At 43.4% G+C, this 16,921-nt stretch overlaps 1 protein-coding gene across 1 annotated transcript in view; it reads right to left on the bottom strand.

Moving 5' to 3' along the window:
• Window positions 1–16,921, bottom strand: part of als2b (alsin Rho guanine nucleotide exchange factor ALS2 b) — a 56,175-nt gene that overhangs the window by 10,337 nt on the left and 28,917 nt on the right. The window contains exons 14-23 of the mRNA XM_042336155.1: window positions 14,443–14,571; window positions 13,591–13,661; window positions 12,745–12,811; window positions 11,071–11,270; window positions 10,779–10,844; window positions 9,831–9,929; window positions 8,900–9,064; window positions 2,279–2,390; window positions 1,788–1,865; window positions 713–846 (exon numbers count right to left, since the gene is read on the bottom strand). Coding sequence (XP_042192089.1) covers window positions 713–846; window positions 1,788–1,865; window positions 2,279–2,390; window positions 8,900–9,064; window positions 9,831–9,929; window positions 10,779–10,844; window positions 11,071–11,270; window positions 12,745–12,811; window positions 13,591–13,661; window positions 14,443–14,571 — 1,121 coding nt within the window. The remainder of the gene's footprint in view (window positions 1–712; window positions 847–1,787; window positions 1,866–2,278; window positions 2,391–8,899; window positions 9,065–9,830; window positions 9,930–10,778; window positions 10,845–11,070; window positions 11,271–12,744; window positions 12,812–13,590; window positions 13,662–14,442; window positions 14,572–16,921) is intronic.

The raw sequence follows: 16,921 nt of genomic DNA, 5'->3' as shown, positions 1-16,921 counted from the left end.
GATGTCATCATCTGCAAAAACACAGGACTCTTTCCTCTCGCCCCGTACTGCATGTATTGGAGTGCCTGCACTGCTGAACTCTTGAATCTATAACCCACCAGTAATTGAGCAGTGAGTGATCTCCCAAAACATCCAGACATTGGGCTGTGCAACACAAAGTTTTTGGTCGTAACTAGGTCCAATTTGCAGAAACAACAACAAATTACATTTGTATAGCGTCTTTCATGTTGGGAGGACATCCACTGGACAGTCAAGGATTTACACCTGAGCTGGGGGGTGGGAGGGTGATCGAAGGTGCGGTTGAAGAGGAAGGTGTTGAGACGGGCCTTGAAGGAGGCAAAGAAGGGGCCGAGGCGAAGGGACTGTGGGATGGAGTTCCAAAATAATAATCCTTGTATTTGATATAGTGCCTTATCACATCGTTGAGATATCTCAAAGCGCTTCACAGTATATACTGTAAAGTGAATTGACTGTAATATTATGTGGGTAAAACACACATAGAATGGGTTGCACAAATTTGAGCCTTCTCGGTCAGTGTGAGCAGCAGTCTGGGTGTGTGACAAAGCCTGCGGAGCAAAACAGACCACTGTGGGTAGGTGGTATATGGCTTGCTGGCCTTTGCATTCCCACTCGGGCGACTTTTAGAAACTGCGATTCGTGCTTCCCATCCAGTTTGCAGATCTCACAAGTAAGACCAAGGAAGACAACTTACAACACACGTGCTTTCTCCTTGTCACACTCGTACAGATTAGACTTGAAGTACGTGCCAGCAATTTTGATCCCCGATCCCCACTCTCCGCTGAACGTCCCTTCAAAGTAGTCACCGTTCGGCATGGTGAGGATTCCCTGGAGATTAAAACAAGTCACCAAGTTGTTGTTGTGAGAAGCAAACAGATCATATTTGAAGTTTGTGCTTTTTTTTCCTTCAGTTTGTATCAAGGAAATACAAAATCGTCAAAGCAGCCCCAAAAGCCTCCAGTCCAGCCCTAGATTTCTCTCCAGCAATATCTGAACAGCAGCAATAAATTGCATTTTTATAGCGGCTTTCACATTGGGAGTCAAGGTTTTGGCCCCAATTGCGGGCTGGAGTCGAGAGGGGTGGAGGGCAAGGGGGTTGGGGTGGTGGGAGATGACAGAAGGTGCGGTCGAAGAGGAAGGTCTTGAGACGGGCATATCAAAACCTTTCAAGACCAAGATGAACGGCCTATCACTGATGGCCTGTACAAAAGCTAATGGTTTCTTGTGAATTTCTATGCAACTGTGCAGGTCAAAAGGATGTCAATAATGGAAGAATTTTGCTTACAACTTCTAAGAACAGTCGTTTGCCATCTGGTGCCCAGGCAGCCTTATACTTACACCACAATGTTGAATGGTAAAGCAATGGAGCAATCAGAAGCTGTGGTAAGTCTTGAGGAGTCTATAGGTAGCAGATAGGAAGGAGGTGGGACTGAAAATAATCCAAGGCATAGAAACCTTCAATGTGCACTCCTGCTAACACGCTAAGCTCACCTCCTGCCTTCGCTCAGCACTACCCGATAACTTATCAGAACCTCATCATCTGGGGATAGGTCAGAGCGTAATTTGGGGACGAACTGGGTCTATGATGCTTCACGTGCCTGAGCAGCACCTGATAATCTTATACTCGACAATGCCACAGAGTCAGTGCCAGCCAAACATGTCTCCAACTGCTCCTTGATTTGGATCCCATGTTTGAGGCAGTCGGTTCCATCCATCACCCTTACCCACAACCAAATTGCATCAATTTTGTGGAAAAGTGATCGTATTACCTTTCCATTCAGCATCCAGTCATCGGAGAACTCTCCTTCATATCTTGTGTCATCCTCAGAAAGCAATATACCATAGCCCTTAGGAGGTAAAAAAAACACACATCTGTTGACAAATACTTCAACACCACCAATTCTCACACACAAACCTTCCCCCCTCCACCCCTAGAAATTTTGCAATGGAAGTCATTTGGCTCACTGAGCTCACTCCATCACACACCATCCCATGACACTGTACATCACAGACTATTGTTCCAATTTTTTTCATCTTCTCACCACGTCCTTGAATATTTCTACTTCTGGAGTTTCTATCCATTTCCCTCTCCGACCCCTCAAATTATTCCACATCTACAGCTCGCTGAGGGAAGGTCAATCCGAACTCTTATCGAGAAGAAATTCATTCCAGCCTCAATCCTAACCCATTTAACCATCACTTCAAGGTTACGCCCTCCGTTAATTACCATTTACATTAGTAGCATTGAACATGAACTCACTGTCATTTTGTTGTTGCTGAAGGCACCTTCATAGTACAGGCCAAACTGGGTAACCACCACTCCACTGCCATGGCGACTGTCATCCAACCACATCCCCATGTACTTCTCCCCTCTAAAAGAAGTGGGCAAACAGATTTGTAGAATTAAGTGCCTCGATCATAAAACAACTGGCATTGTGGGAATACTGTCTGGTAACTAATTCAAAACAGAGAATGTCATATAAAATAATAATCCTTCCATTTGATATAGCGACTCATCATGTCATTGAGACTTCTCAAAGCTCTACACAGGAGCTTACTGTTAAGTGGAGTAACTGTGTATTTCGTGGGCGAATGTGGCAGCCAATTTGCAAAGAGCAATGTCCCACAAACAGCCATGAAATGAGTGACCAATTCCACCAATTTTTTTTAGGGGCGGAGGGGGAGGAGGGATTGTTGGCCAGGACATTGGGAGAAACTGCCTTCTGTTTTCAAATAGTGCCACGGATCTTTAACATCCACCTGCACAGGCAGTCGAGACTTCAAGTTAACATCTCATCTAAAGGACGACACCTCCAACAATGCAATGTACCCCCATACTGCATTGAAGCATCAGCATAGACTAAATGGATTTCAAGGCCTTACGTGGGGTTTGAACCCACAATTTTCTGACTCAGGCGAGAATGCTACTGAGCCACTGACTGACATAGGATGTACAACCACATTCAGTACAATGGACGCAACTTTAAGGAAACTTCCAATTCCTATTTGCACAGTTATACATAATCTCAGTTGTAAGGTGTGCTGCATTGACCACTGATGGGGTGGGTATATCAGCCTGCCCCAAGGCTACATACCAGGATGCTGTTCACCCACAGTGCGTTAAAGCATTTTGTTCTTGTTCAAGGACCAGGGCAAAAACCCAATCAGATTCTTGATCAGTGACAAATGGAAAATATTTCAGAATGAGAAGTGAACCATTGCTGACTGACAACCCCCTTTGTCTGACCTCAGTCACCATTTTCAATAAAGTTATCTGCGTCATGTAGATAATACCCTGTGATTAAACAGGTTGAATGCTTTGAATTGCAGTTAAGGGGGCAAATGCAAGTCTACAATCCTGGACAAACACGACAGCCAGTCTGGCTCATTCGCAGGACTTGGAGGGGCAGAATAGTCTCTGGGGCAGGGAATCCTCCCATTCAGCTCCTGTTAACCCTGCAAGCCAAATTCCTAACGGGTAGGGTGATCCTAGCTGGACAAGCAGCGGGAAAGCTTGCCAGACAGACGATAAGTTACTGTATAGATAGAAGGAATTCTATATATGGGACAGATCAACTCAACCCACGCCACTCTCAACACCAGTTTCTGTGCCCAAGAGGGATACAACGCTTCTCTGGTTAACAGCATGTGTGCCCCACAGACACATGTTCTCACATACGAACATGAACTCCCACAGACACAGAAATGTGCCGCCACATACACTGGCAACAATTTACATTATATTACGTATATTATATAAACATTATTATTATAATAATGCACACATTTCACTTCTGATGCATTGAAATGTGACAACGCTCAGTATTTTGATGCATCTAAACCCGATAAGCAGCATCGAACTCAACAAACCGGCTGGTGATGTGGGGGCGGGTGGGGGGAGGAGGGAAGAGGAGTTTCTACCGCAGCAAATAGAAATAGGGTCTCACCACCAACAACAACTTTCAGTTATCTAGCGCCCTTCAAGCAGGGCAGCATCTTGGATCGCTGAGAGTTCACCATCGACATGAAGAATGAAATGGCTCTTCATGCTGATCACTGAGGGAAAAGGCTCAGCTCAGAAACGCACGGTGAACTGGGCTCACTTGCAAATGGACAATTTATGAAACCTGCTGCACAAGAGACGTTCGCAGCAGAAAAAGTGTCCGGATATAATTTCTCACTGGAGGGAAATCTGTTCCTGCTCCCTCACAGCACAGTTTGGGAAAGCTGACGGTAAAACTGTTGTGAATCAACAAAATCGCCCGCCACGCTTCAATGGTGAAGAATTACACCACATTCATCTTGTTTACAAGCCCAACCTCTGTTGTTTAGTTCCTGCACACCTGCAGAGCACAAGCTGCTCCATGGCGGAGAGGAATGAAACATGAGAAAGAAAACTTCCAATAAGCCCAGGTGGATAATAAGTGGGCTTCTGAGACAGTTTAAGATTCAACACATGCAGTCCTGCAGAAGTTGTTTGCTCAGGTCTCTGCTGCATAAAGCTTACAAATTCTGCTTTAAAACCTTTTTAAGATTATCTAGACACGTACAGTGCAAGGCATTGCAGAGACAAATCTACTACTTGGAACACAGCCAGCCAAAACAGTCTGCTGTAAATTTCAGAAGCAGCACTGTGGCCAACAGAACTGCTCAAGATGAAGCAGCTCAACACCTTCCTGTGTGGTTGATATTAAACGACAAGAGCAAAGGAACCAATTTCATACAAACAAATCACATCAACAAACAGTGAATGGAGTCCTTTCACTGACCGATGTCCAGGTGTTTAACAGCTGGACTGTTGCACAATTGAATATTCTATCAACCACTACTGTCAGCAACTTGCCACTGCACCAGTTAACAATTTGCAGGTTTTCAAGGAAAAATTTTAATGGTTAGCGAGGTGCAAATCAACGACACAATTGAGGAAGGATCTGTCCTCCTCTACCATGTACATTTGTGCCTTACAATAATAAAAAATATTGGCACCCTGAACACTTTTCCTTTCTGATTGGATCACCGAAGGCATCAATTCTCTCTCTCAGTTTATAATCAGTATTCCAGCCTCCTCCACCCTTCCTGGTAACCTGCTGAAGGGCAAGAGTAGTCTCTGTGCAAAGAAATATTTCCTGGAGTCCATCCTGAATTTGCTCTGCAGATTCCAGAACCTGTGTCTTTTTGTCCTGTTGCCTTGTTGCATTGCAAAGTGTTGTTCTGGGATTATTTTTTCTTTCTATTTCGTACTTTAAGATCTCCTTTCAGAAGTTTCTTTTCAAGGTTGAAGAGCCCCAGTTAGTTGTTGCTCACAGCTCAGCTTCCTAACATGGGGGAATCCACTTCACTGAGCAGTCAGAGATCCACACACTATGCTCTCAGCATTACTGGTGTTGAGGAGCTAAACAGTCCAAGCAATACTGCATTCCTGCATTTGATTTTGTGCCTTGCCAAAATGTCTCAAAGTGCTTAACAGGATTCACTATGAAGTTAGGTACTGAGTATTTGTAAGCAAATGAATATACTGTACTCTCCAGATGAATGCAGTCCTCAAAAATTAATCTGAAAAGGTTGACTTTAGTAATGCTGGTGTGACCTCATCAAATTTTACATGGAACAAGGAAGAGGGACATGCACAGGATTGAGGAGTAGAGATCTTCAAGGACGAGAGGGAGACGACCTCTCGACTAACTCTTCAGGACTCGGGCAGCCTTCGGGGTAGAGTACAGCTCGCCTGTATTTCACTTAGTTTTATGGAAGTCAAGGAAGAATCGTCTGAAATGTACTGAAGAATGGGTACCACGTTTGATCAAAATGTTGTGTTTGATTGTTGTGGACCAGACCATCACTTTTGAATGGCTAGCCATTTATTAAAAAAAGTCTGAAAGTGAATATGTTTATTCATAAAAAGAAGTCTCCATGCAGAAGTTAGAAGTACTCCATCTATGTTAATGTGGCTTGTGATGTCAGTACTGCTGTTGGCATTTGCTCACTAATGGGGAGGGAGCCTGAGGTGTAGTTAATTGGAAGCCAGCCAAAGGTACAAAGCAACTTGGAGGATGAAGTTATAACAATGTTTTAATAGCAAATGCTATTCCAGGTGACTTTGTCTCGAAGAATGACCCAAGACCCTGATAGCATGGATGAATATTAAAACAACGCTGCTTCAGCAAGCAATTAAACCTCTCTATATAAAACTGCCAACTTAACACAACTTTAGCAGGCTTAGATAGGCTCGGGCCGTGCTGTTATTAGACAGTTTCAGTCAGTAGAGAGCAAGCAATTATAGGTGTGAGTTGCAAAGAAACTTAAATCTTGGAAGCTGAAGTAATGAACAATGGACATTGGGTGATATGCAAGGGTTGCACTTGGAATAAAGAAATTGCTTTGGAAACAGATACCTGTTCAACGTAGCCCCCATCTGGATCCAGTTAGGAATTAATCTACATTGGGTAAAATATTTGCAGAGTGGAATATTCAGCTAGATTTGGATTTTATTGGATTATTCATCAATAATAAAATCAGGTAACTCTGCAACTCCATCGAGTGTTCAATTCCCATCTATTGCATGTAGTAAGTTTGAGTCCCAATGGAAACCAGTCACTCGAACTTGCTACACGCCACCGTTGGGTGGTTGGTTGGATTCACCACTGAGTTTTGTCAGTTCTTGGCAAGCCCAGGCCAGGGTGCTGGATGAAATACCATGCACAAATGTGGTGTTCCATGCTGTGGGTGGGGGAGCGAGAAGGAGCATGAAGAACAGGGAGGAAGGGACGTAATAAAATACGGGCACTAACGCGCTCACCCTGAACCTCCTGCTGTCTGATCGCGGAGCTGCACAGATGACGGTGGATGAGAAGCCCATCGCCAGGACCATCCCACCCTCCTGGCAGGGGAAGGACGCGCGATGGTGGGCGTCCTGAAAGGGGACAAAGAGAATCAGAAAAGCGGAGGGGGGGGAGAAGGGGAGGTGGGGGGAGAAACCACAATGAAATAAAGGGCATAACAGCCTGTTTCAAGGTGAGTTAGCAAGTTAAGGAGATCAAGTGTATATCTATCTTTACTCCAAGTCAGTACAAGAAAGTGATTTGGATCAGGGTCCATGGGTTTGCAGAAATATCAGATGAACATGAGTGCCATTAGGAGCAATTGGGACTCAACATTGATTCTACCAGGGGAAATGCAGGAAACTTGCATTGGGATAGATGGTTTCATTGGAGGAGCAAACAACACTGATTCAGTTGGTTGAGTGGCTCCAGCTGTCTCATAGATTTCAATTATGAGAGAAAAAGAGATCATGTGAAAGGAATGACTGATCCAAGAATTAGTACGACCTAAGTTATAGGACCGTATTTCACACCAATGCCTCTCTCTGACCTGCTTGTACCGAAGTCTACTGCTCATCCAGTTTCTCAGCAGATTCGGGCCGACCGCACATCCCCTGATCTCTCAGCATCACCATTTGTGGCCATCATTTCTGCCACTCCGCCCTAACCTTTTGCTCCATCTTTCCGCCTTACATCACCTTTATTTATCTTTAAATCCCTGCTTATTCTTCGACCCTGCCTATGGTCACCTCTCCCTCACTCAGTGTTCATCCCCACCATTGTGCAGCACTCCGAGACACTAATGCGCGAAGGGCGCTATATAAATGCAAGTTGTTGTTGCTGCTGCTGCACTGGACACTACAAATGATGGTGAAATCGTATAATGCTAGGCTACAGCAACACCCCCAGCCTTGGGCATAGAATCAAACACAAAATCCAGGATAATAAAATTGAAGCAAGAACCTGCATTATCATGGTGCCTTATCTTGTGATAAATGTCAAATATAGTTCCTTTTCTCAAGGCAAATGCGAGATCCTGCAAACAGTCAGGAGAAGAACAACCAATTAATCTGGAGCATTGGTAGCCAGGACACCGGGAGACATTTGTTAATCTTTTCAAATAGTTGCAAATGGACAATGCATACAGTACTATTCACAAATTGCATTTGTATTCCTAAGGTAAGAAGGTGAAGTCAAGAAGCCTGATAATGGTACACCGCTTTCAGTGCCACTGCTCCCTTCATCCTGACACTGGATATCCTCCAAATCACCCCTTTGGCCGCCCTCCCAGGTCCGTTTCTGAAGGAAATGCGCTCTCTGTGAACCAAATATCAAGTGCACTTAGCCTCACCTCTCCAGCTGCCTAACATCAGCATGCACCAAAATATCACTGATGATAATAATAATAATCCTTGCATTTTATATTGCACTTTGTCATATCTTCAAGACATCTCAAAGCACTTCACAGAATATACTGTCAAGTGAATTGACTGTATATTTTGTGGGCAAAATACAGCACTCAATTTCGCACAGCAGTGTCCCACAAACAGTCACGGATTGAAGTGACCGATTTATTCTTACTTTTTTTTGAAGGAATTATTACCCCCGGAAAAACGATCCACCAATCGACTAAAAACTGGATTCCTACTTACTGCTAAATAAACAGTGTGTGGAGGAAGGAACCTTGTCTAATGTTTTGCGCTGATGTGCTTGGAGCTCTTTGTGAGAACACAATAAGGGACTATTAGTGTGTTAATCACCCTACTTGCATATCATCATAAGGACGCGATGCAAAGAATTGAGTAATTTCTTTGTCATAGGGGACTATAGGAAGCATTAGTATTAAGTACAATTCATTCCAAGGGTTCAATCAATTTTTCATGCATCATTAATAATAGCCGTGGTGCTTCAACTTCACTTTTGAAGATCTTCCTTGCACATAAACAATCTACGGATACATAAGAATTGGGGCAGCGAAAGATGAGCGACATCGGGGCTGTCAACGCAGCATTTCAGTCAAGTTCCACAGAAATTAATTGCGTTTTAAAAAAAAAAGCCTTCACCTCGTGATATCATCAAAGACGCCATATCCCATCTTCTTGTCCTGCACCCATTGGCCGATGAACATGCTGGGGGAGGAAGATGTCATCTTGCCACTGCGCAGCAAGCCGTGTCCGTGCCGCATGTGCTCTTGGAAAGAGCCCTCGAACACTTCTCCTGTGGCAAACCTGAATACGAAGAGAAAAGACACAGATTTGCATCACTGATAAAAGACAGTTAGCATCTCAATACACACACTCATTGAGAAGCTCAAGGAATATTGTTGTGGAGCAGAAGCCATTATTAAGGGCCATGAATCAACTGGTCTATTTTGCTCTTTATTTGTGAGATTTGGATTCAGTCACCATCAATTGCTTTAATTGTGTGGGTTGTTCAACTGCACACACAACAAGGTTTCTTTCAGTCTTGCTGGCGTTTGGTTAGCTCCAGCAAAACGCAATTTCAGTCGACAGGAAGTCTAAAGCCATGGCTTACAAACCTCCTTTTTTTTCAACAAAATGTAAATAATAGTTTAATAAACTGACCCTAATGCAATGGACTGTTATATCAGTGTTGCGGTGACCAGCAAACCATAGAACAGTCACCGCTCAGGGAGTCCATTGATTTCTGACTGCACTGGTCTTTGTTGAACTGTTAAACAGGCTGTTAAATGAATACTGGCAACACTGTGCAAGGCACAGGTCATGCAGTGCAGTGCTGTTTCACAGCACTTTGGCCAATGAATCTGGATGGAAGAAATCAACAAATGTGTGACGGAGATGAAGACAAGGAAAGAGATTTTCATTGGGCTCTGAACTGCTGAACAAATTAACAGGTTCCCCAACATTAAACTGAAAAGTGTTGTGATTATAAATTATTATTGATGCTGAATCCTTCAAACCAAGGTCAGCAAACTGAACAATAACCTCTGCGACACAAGCTGTACCAACTTACTTGTAAATCCCATATCCATTCATCTTGCCTTCTTTCCAATGGCCCTGATAGTGATCATTTTTTTTCAGAGCTTTATTGGCCACGATATACACTCCAAACCTGAGAAAGTGTCATAAAAACCAGAGAATGAACCTTCACCATGGTAAATTTCACTCCCTAAAGCAGCAGTGAAATACTACCCCTTCAAAATAAAGTCAACAGGCATCCACATTAGCTCAACCTATAAAGACAGCACTGTTTCTCAAAAATATAATCATCCTTGCATTTGATATGGCACCTTGTGCCAAAGCACTTCACAGCATTTACTGTAAAGTCCAGTGACTGTTAGTTAGCAATTTCATCTGGGGGATTCTTGGCCAGGACAAGAGGAAAAACTCTCATTTTCAAATGATAACAACGATAATAAAGCTTGCATTTGATATAATGCCTTATCACATCGTCAAGAGATCTCAAAGTACTTGACAGGATTTACTGTAAAGCGTAGGGACTGTTTATCAGCAAACACCCACATCCACAAACAGCCATGAAGTGAATGAGCAATTTTATCTGTGGAATTGCCAGCAAGGACACTGGAAGAAACTCCCTTCACTTTGAGTAATACCATGGGACCTTAAATATCCACCTGAATGGAGACAGGACCTCTATTATCGTATCACCTGAAAGACTGCACCCCTGGCAGTACAAGTTCAAGTTTGACATGGGGCTTTAAATAACCATCTGACCTTGAAGTGAAAGAGCGACCAAACAAGGCAGGCCATGATATACACTCCAAACCTGAGAAAGTGTCATAAAAAGAGAATGAACCTTCACCATGATAAATCCTGAGCAGAATATTCACATGCAATTCGCTCTTCTTTTGGGTTGAAAGGCTGTAGATGGACCAATGGTCTACTTCAGCTTGAAATAGTTGCTATTACTCTACACTTTTTAAGCAGATCTCGTACTTACCCATCTTCCAAACCATTTTTGAAGTCTCCAGAATACATTCTGCCATCTGTCCACTTCAGGACTCCCCTGGCAACGAGTGAGAACGACAAACATGAGGACATTTGCAGAATCCCCCCACCACCACCACAAAAACAGCAATTGGGCGAAAAATAATAGTTTCCAAATTACTTGAAATTTCGAATTGAATGCTTTCACATTTCTTTTCACTTCCTTTTTTGGGGCACATTTTAAAAAAAAGTCCCCTGCTTTTTTTTCTAAAAGCAATGTACAATGAGTCAGTACAAGTACCCACTTGCCGTGTGGTTTCCCAGCCAGCCAGCGACCCTCGTACGTGGCTTCCTTCAACCGCAGGTCCTTGTAGAAGGTGTAACCGGCAGTGCGCGAAATTGGGGGCTCTGCTCTCAGGACACTCCCAGACCCAGGAACCAGTATGTCTGGAGCACCATTCAGCGCGTGATCCACAGCCAAGTTAATTGCTCTCAGCCACTTCGTCTGAAATGGACAAAATTTAATTTGATTAAACAACATTTCCTAATATGTATTCCAGAATGTACATTTCCAATGCTGTACAGATCTGGCTCCGGGATTCTGTATTTGCCCCATATTTACGATAAACATTTATTGAGAGACACTGAGTTGCAGTAGAGTTGAAATACAACTGAACACCAACAACTTGCATTTATATAGCGCCCTTCATGCCAAGCGGCGTCTCGGAGCATTTTATAGAACACCTTTCATTCACATATAGAACACCTTTCACCAAAAATTACTCCCTTGAAATGTTTTACAAGGTGGCACATCGATAAGAAAACCCTAGTCACCTCCCCCCTTGGCTTCCGATACCATCCCCCTCAAGTGAGCTCCTACATTATCCTACATGAAGGTACTGTATAAACACAAGTTGTTATTGCAAAGTAAAATTCGATTGGAAGTGAACGTGTGTATATAGGCAAACGAGATAGCTAAGCTACACCAGTAACATCATGTCAAACAATGAGATAAATAGATAATTAATCTGAATGAGGGGGAAGGGGTGTATAAATATGGATGAAGAGCAGATATCACAAAATTATAAGATAGTTTGGATGAGGAAGGCCCTTCGGCCTATCTGACCTCATCACTTGAGAATACCTTCCCAACTGTCTTTTACATTTGTTAATAATAATAATCCTTGCATTTGGTATAGTGCCTTATCACGTCTTTGATATGTATCAAAGCGTTTTAAAGAATATATTGTAAAGTGAATTGACTGTATATTTTTGCGAAATTACAATCTTATATTTATGCCACCTCACCAAGTGGAAACGGATCATTAATATGCACCTTATCAAACCCCTTCATAAACATCTCTATTAGGTTCCCACCCTCATCTCATCTCCAGATAGGTGGGGGAGGAAAAGAGGCTTAACCTGTCCAGTCTTTCCTGAGAGTTACTGTCTCTCATTCCTAACATCCTAGTAAATCAACACTGAACTCTCTCCATACCAGAAGAACCTGCAGCAAAAAGGGCTTGAAACAGGGCTCCACTACTGGTGTAATGTGACTTGGAATACTGCCTTCAGATTACAAGGCCGAATTCCAGACACTCACTGCCTTGGGCTGCTCTCTGGTATGTAAGATGAATGCAGCATTAGGATCACAGACCAATGTCATTGATCGGGAACAGCTGCCTCATAAAATATCTCAGCCAGCTCCATATTCTTTCACACAACTTCCTCAAAGAAGCACATCGCATTCGAGTCAAAGAGTGAGCACAAAACAAACAGCACTGAACATCCCAGAAAACAAATAAGTGCCGTAGGTCCACAGCCCATCAATCGAGCAGCAACTGCCTGAAACCCTGCAATTTTTCATTTCTACAGAGCTTTACAATAGTAACAACTTGCATTTATATAGCGCCCTTCACTTGAGTTTTATTTTACTCAGAAGCACTTTACCGAACACATTCACAGGCATGGCATGTTACCTTTTCTTGAGCCGTTGCTGCAGTGAGGATGAACTGCTCTTCAGGAGTGGTCACTTTCAGGCCGTTTCTATTGAAAACACAGAAAAGTTACAGGTAACAGACTGTCAGATCCAGCACCAGAAACCCTTCCCCTCTGCATTTCACCAGGTCATACTCTGCTCTGGAAATCAAAAAAGTGCTTCAGCAAATCATGTGAAACACTCACATGCTTTCCATTTCCTCTGAGAGAAGCTCCACTCAGAGCGTAATTAAAAGAAAATTGTGATGTGAAAGCGACAATTGTGCTCCAACACAAAAGTCCAAAAGTAACCAACAGAATACTGCTGCCTCAAAACGTTTATTCGAGTGAAGGGAGCAATGTGGGGAATTGGATCTCCATTATCCTGATCTAAAAACAACATGGTCTTATACTGCTGTTTCTCAAATGCTCAGCTCCTGTCAGTACCTTCGCAGTGAAGCATTCAGTGAAGGAGACACTCTCTGTTCATTGGAAGTAAAAGATCTACCATGATCTAATAAGCTGCCAGAATAGGCCTCCTTTTCCTATATTCTGACCCCACAGCATGGGGGAATTGTCCATCAGGGCTGCTCTTGAGCACCTCTTAGCAGCTGACTAGAGAATGGGAATAGAGAACAGGGCTTCACTGCCAAGGTGGATTTGCAAAACAATTTGCACATGCACTCGGTCCTGTTAACATGATTATACTTGGGTAAAAAAGACAAGGATAATCCTGTCAACAGGAACTAATGCAGGTTCAAATCCAGTCCACGTTGGCGAAGAATAAGAACATTTCTACATCCATTCCTCTCTTTGTAAACCTATTCCTGACAAAGTGAGGCACTCACATGCTTCCAGTATCCTCTGAGAGAGGCTCTACCCAGAGCGTTGTTAAAGGGAAAATGTGATGTGTTGAAAACTGAAAAGGAAGAAGAGAAGACTTAGAAGAGAAGCTATGGGTACACATAGGACACTTCCCCTCGCCAAATGCAAACCCAGACACAGTCTACAAAATGATCTATGCTCACTGATCTGTGGGAGACACCACTTGGACAGCAGCAACCATCAGAGGGGTCCACTGCATCGAGGGGACATGGGCAAATGTTCTGGTTAATTTGATTACACGCTTCTACATTTGATTTACAAGACCCTACCCTTTCCCCAGTTCTCCAATCCACAAGGTTTATTCCAGCGCTCAGTACTCCACGTGAGAACATGATCATTTACACTTCGGTACTTCACGGTCAGTCAGTGGTTGGTGAGGAGAGGGGCTAGGGCTGGGGAGGAGAAAGGGTTTGGCTGGCGAGGAGAAAGATCACAAGAGCAGTTTCAATGAAGAACGCCTATTTGTCCAACTGATCCCATTCTTTCAGAATACCAATGCTTACTTCCTTCTAATTGCAGGATCAAGCCATTTATTTAATGCATCTAACATCCTGCCTGCTACCATCCTTCCTTATAATCCATTCCTGTGGCCACACTGCACTGGAATGTGGGCTCAACTCCGCTCTGGCTGGCCTGGAAACCCAATTCAGCTGGTGAAGAGATACTGCAGAACACACATTCTGGATGGAGTTCGGAGCACGCCTGCCCAATGCATCCTCCCGGCACAAGCAGAGCAGTGAGACGCAGGCGAATGGTGCCCTGCAGCAAGGCATCTTTCTCTCAGTGCCTTTTCCTACCAGTCAGGATTAACTCACCTGAGCATGAACCAGCGCGTCATTGAAGAGGATGAACCAGTTGACAGAAAATCTCCCGGCGTGTTGCAGCGTCAGCCCCCGGTTGCTGCTCTCACAAATGAGGCGTCGCTCTGGCTTTCTCAGGGAATCCTTGGCAAAAAACAGAGGAAGAACAGCACCATGAGAAGCAAGAATCATTGGCAATGAAAAGGAGTTGACGACACCTGAAAATTAACAAGAAGACTTTTGCCGGCAGCTAACAGATTGGGTTATGATCGGGCATTCCTGATTAAGATCAAAACAGTGGGATCAATCATACTGCACTTAAATAATATTAATAATGATAATCCTTGCATTTGATATAGTGCCTTATCACATTTTCAAGATGGTTCAAAGCACTTCACAGAATTACCTGTATATTTTGTGGGCTATACGTGGCAGCCAATTGCACACGCAGTATCCCACAAACAGTCATGGATTTTATTCACATGGTATTGCATTAACTGCAATACAATGTAGTGCAGAACCACAAAACTTTTGTTTGCAACCACTTTCTGATAATTACTGAATGCGATCCAATCACAACCCAACCGGACTCAAAGTGAACAAGTGCTGGAAACTTGGTGAAAGGTAAATATTTGAACCAACAAACTTAACTCAAGAGGTGCCATGCAACCAAATGGAGCACAGTGCAAGGCACCAACAAGAGTCAATCCCACTCCCAGTATATCCGTGGAGCACCCTGACCTTCCACAATGTGAACCATGGCATTTCTCACATCAGCCATTCTCAGCAGTTGGTGAATAAGATTGTGAATCTGTCCTGTGTTAAACGACAGTGCTGTGCCGGCAGGTCAGCAACATTTAATCTTCAGGTAGTTTATAATTCTCCATTTCTACTTCAATTCGACTCAGTCTTCATTGCATGTTTCTTCAGGGTTATTGAATGTTGGGGGACTTTTAAGCCCACTAAATATTGTTTCACTAAGCCCACTAAAACAAATTGTTTTAAATTAGAATAAAACATGCAATGAAATTGTCTAAGAACAAACTGGAAATAATTAATGACAAAAGTATCCAAATTTAACACACACCGTGCACAAACTAAGAGCACACACGCCACGCACACACACAGCTAAAAAGAGGCAGAAAGAACAGTAGATCTTACCTGCTGAGAGTAAGAATTAAGAGGGTTTTTTTCTACAGAGCTACAAGCATGGGAACATTTCTAACTTGCTAGTGAAGGGTTGCTGAGTTTTCATTACCTGTAGACAAGCCTTTATCAGGCGTATAGAGGGGAGGAGAGGAGGGAGGTGTTGACGCGAGTATACAACAATGCGGCGCACGGATAGCATCTCTGTGTATACTTACACTCACAGCAGAAACATGTCTCATCAGAAAAGCCTAAAAAAAGTTAAACCTGTGTTAACCCTACTTTACTAAACATACAGGCATGCAATAAGGTTTACAACACACAATAGATGTCAGGACCAGCACTGTTAACAGCAGTAAGTAGGAACCCGGTTCTTAGTAGATTGGCGGATCGCTTTCCAGGGGTAATAATCCCTTAAAAAAAAGTGGTCACTCAGTCACAACTGTTTGTGGGACACTGTTGTGTACGATTGGCTGCCTCATTTCACCTACAAAATACAGTCAATTCACTTTACATTTACAGGACACCGAATAAACGCTGGCAACTCAAGCAACGAAGGCTGTCAACTAATACACAGAGCATGTCAAAGTACTGGTACAATTCACCATGAGGTAGGTACTGCATGGCCCATGTTAGTTTTAATGCAAATTCCCACACTTGTGTGTTGCTGTCTATGTTGCATTGATTATTGCACAGTGGGATCGGATAGTGACGTAGGAAACAAACGTCAAATATGCAGCTTCCTGCAAAGGCACGTGCATACTACGGCACATGCACTTGTGCACTTGATACACCTGTGTACGGCTCCCACACTCATGCTGCATGCTTCCTGCGGACTGCATCTCCTTATAATGCAGCCCAATATCTGATTATTATGCTGTATAATAACCTCTGTAGATGAGGGAGCACAAGGCTGGCAAGAAGATACAATTCTGCTGAATGCCAACCAAAGCACATCAGTTGCAAGATTAAGTAAAAGTCACGTCAGGCAAAGTGCTGTGCAACATCTCGAGTTGCAGGGATGATGGATTTATAACATATACCTTCGCTGAGGTACTTTGCATAGCTTCAGAGACACTGGGGATCTAACTCGTGGCATTTCTTTATGGGATTCCTCCCGCTGACTCGTGGAAACTCTACTCTAGAAGTAGACAGTATTGGAGTGGAGTATCAAACACCCAGTTTGATACGATGCACTTTAACTTACGAATTTGTCCCAATTTGCGTAATTCAGATTCCAGGCCCCAGGAAATTTCCCAGATGAAATGGGTCATTCACTTCATGGCTATTTGTTCCACAGCGGGACATTGCTGTGTGCAAACTGGCCTTCACCCTGGTATACAAAAAC

This window comes from Callorhinchus milii, unplaced genomic scaffold (genome assembly GCF_018977255.1).
Source record: "Callorhinchus milii isolate IMCB2004 unplaced genomic scaffold, IMCB_Cmil_1.0 Scaffold6, whole genome shotgun sequence".
Classification (NCBI taxonomy): domain Eukaryota; kingdom Metazoa; phylum Chordata; class Chondrichthyes; order Chimaeriformes; family Callorhinchidae; genus Callorhinchus; species Callorhinchus milii.
This window is presented reverse-complemented; position numbering and strand designations above follow the sequence as displayed.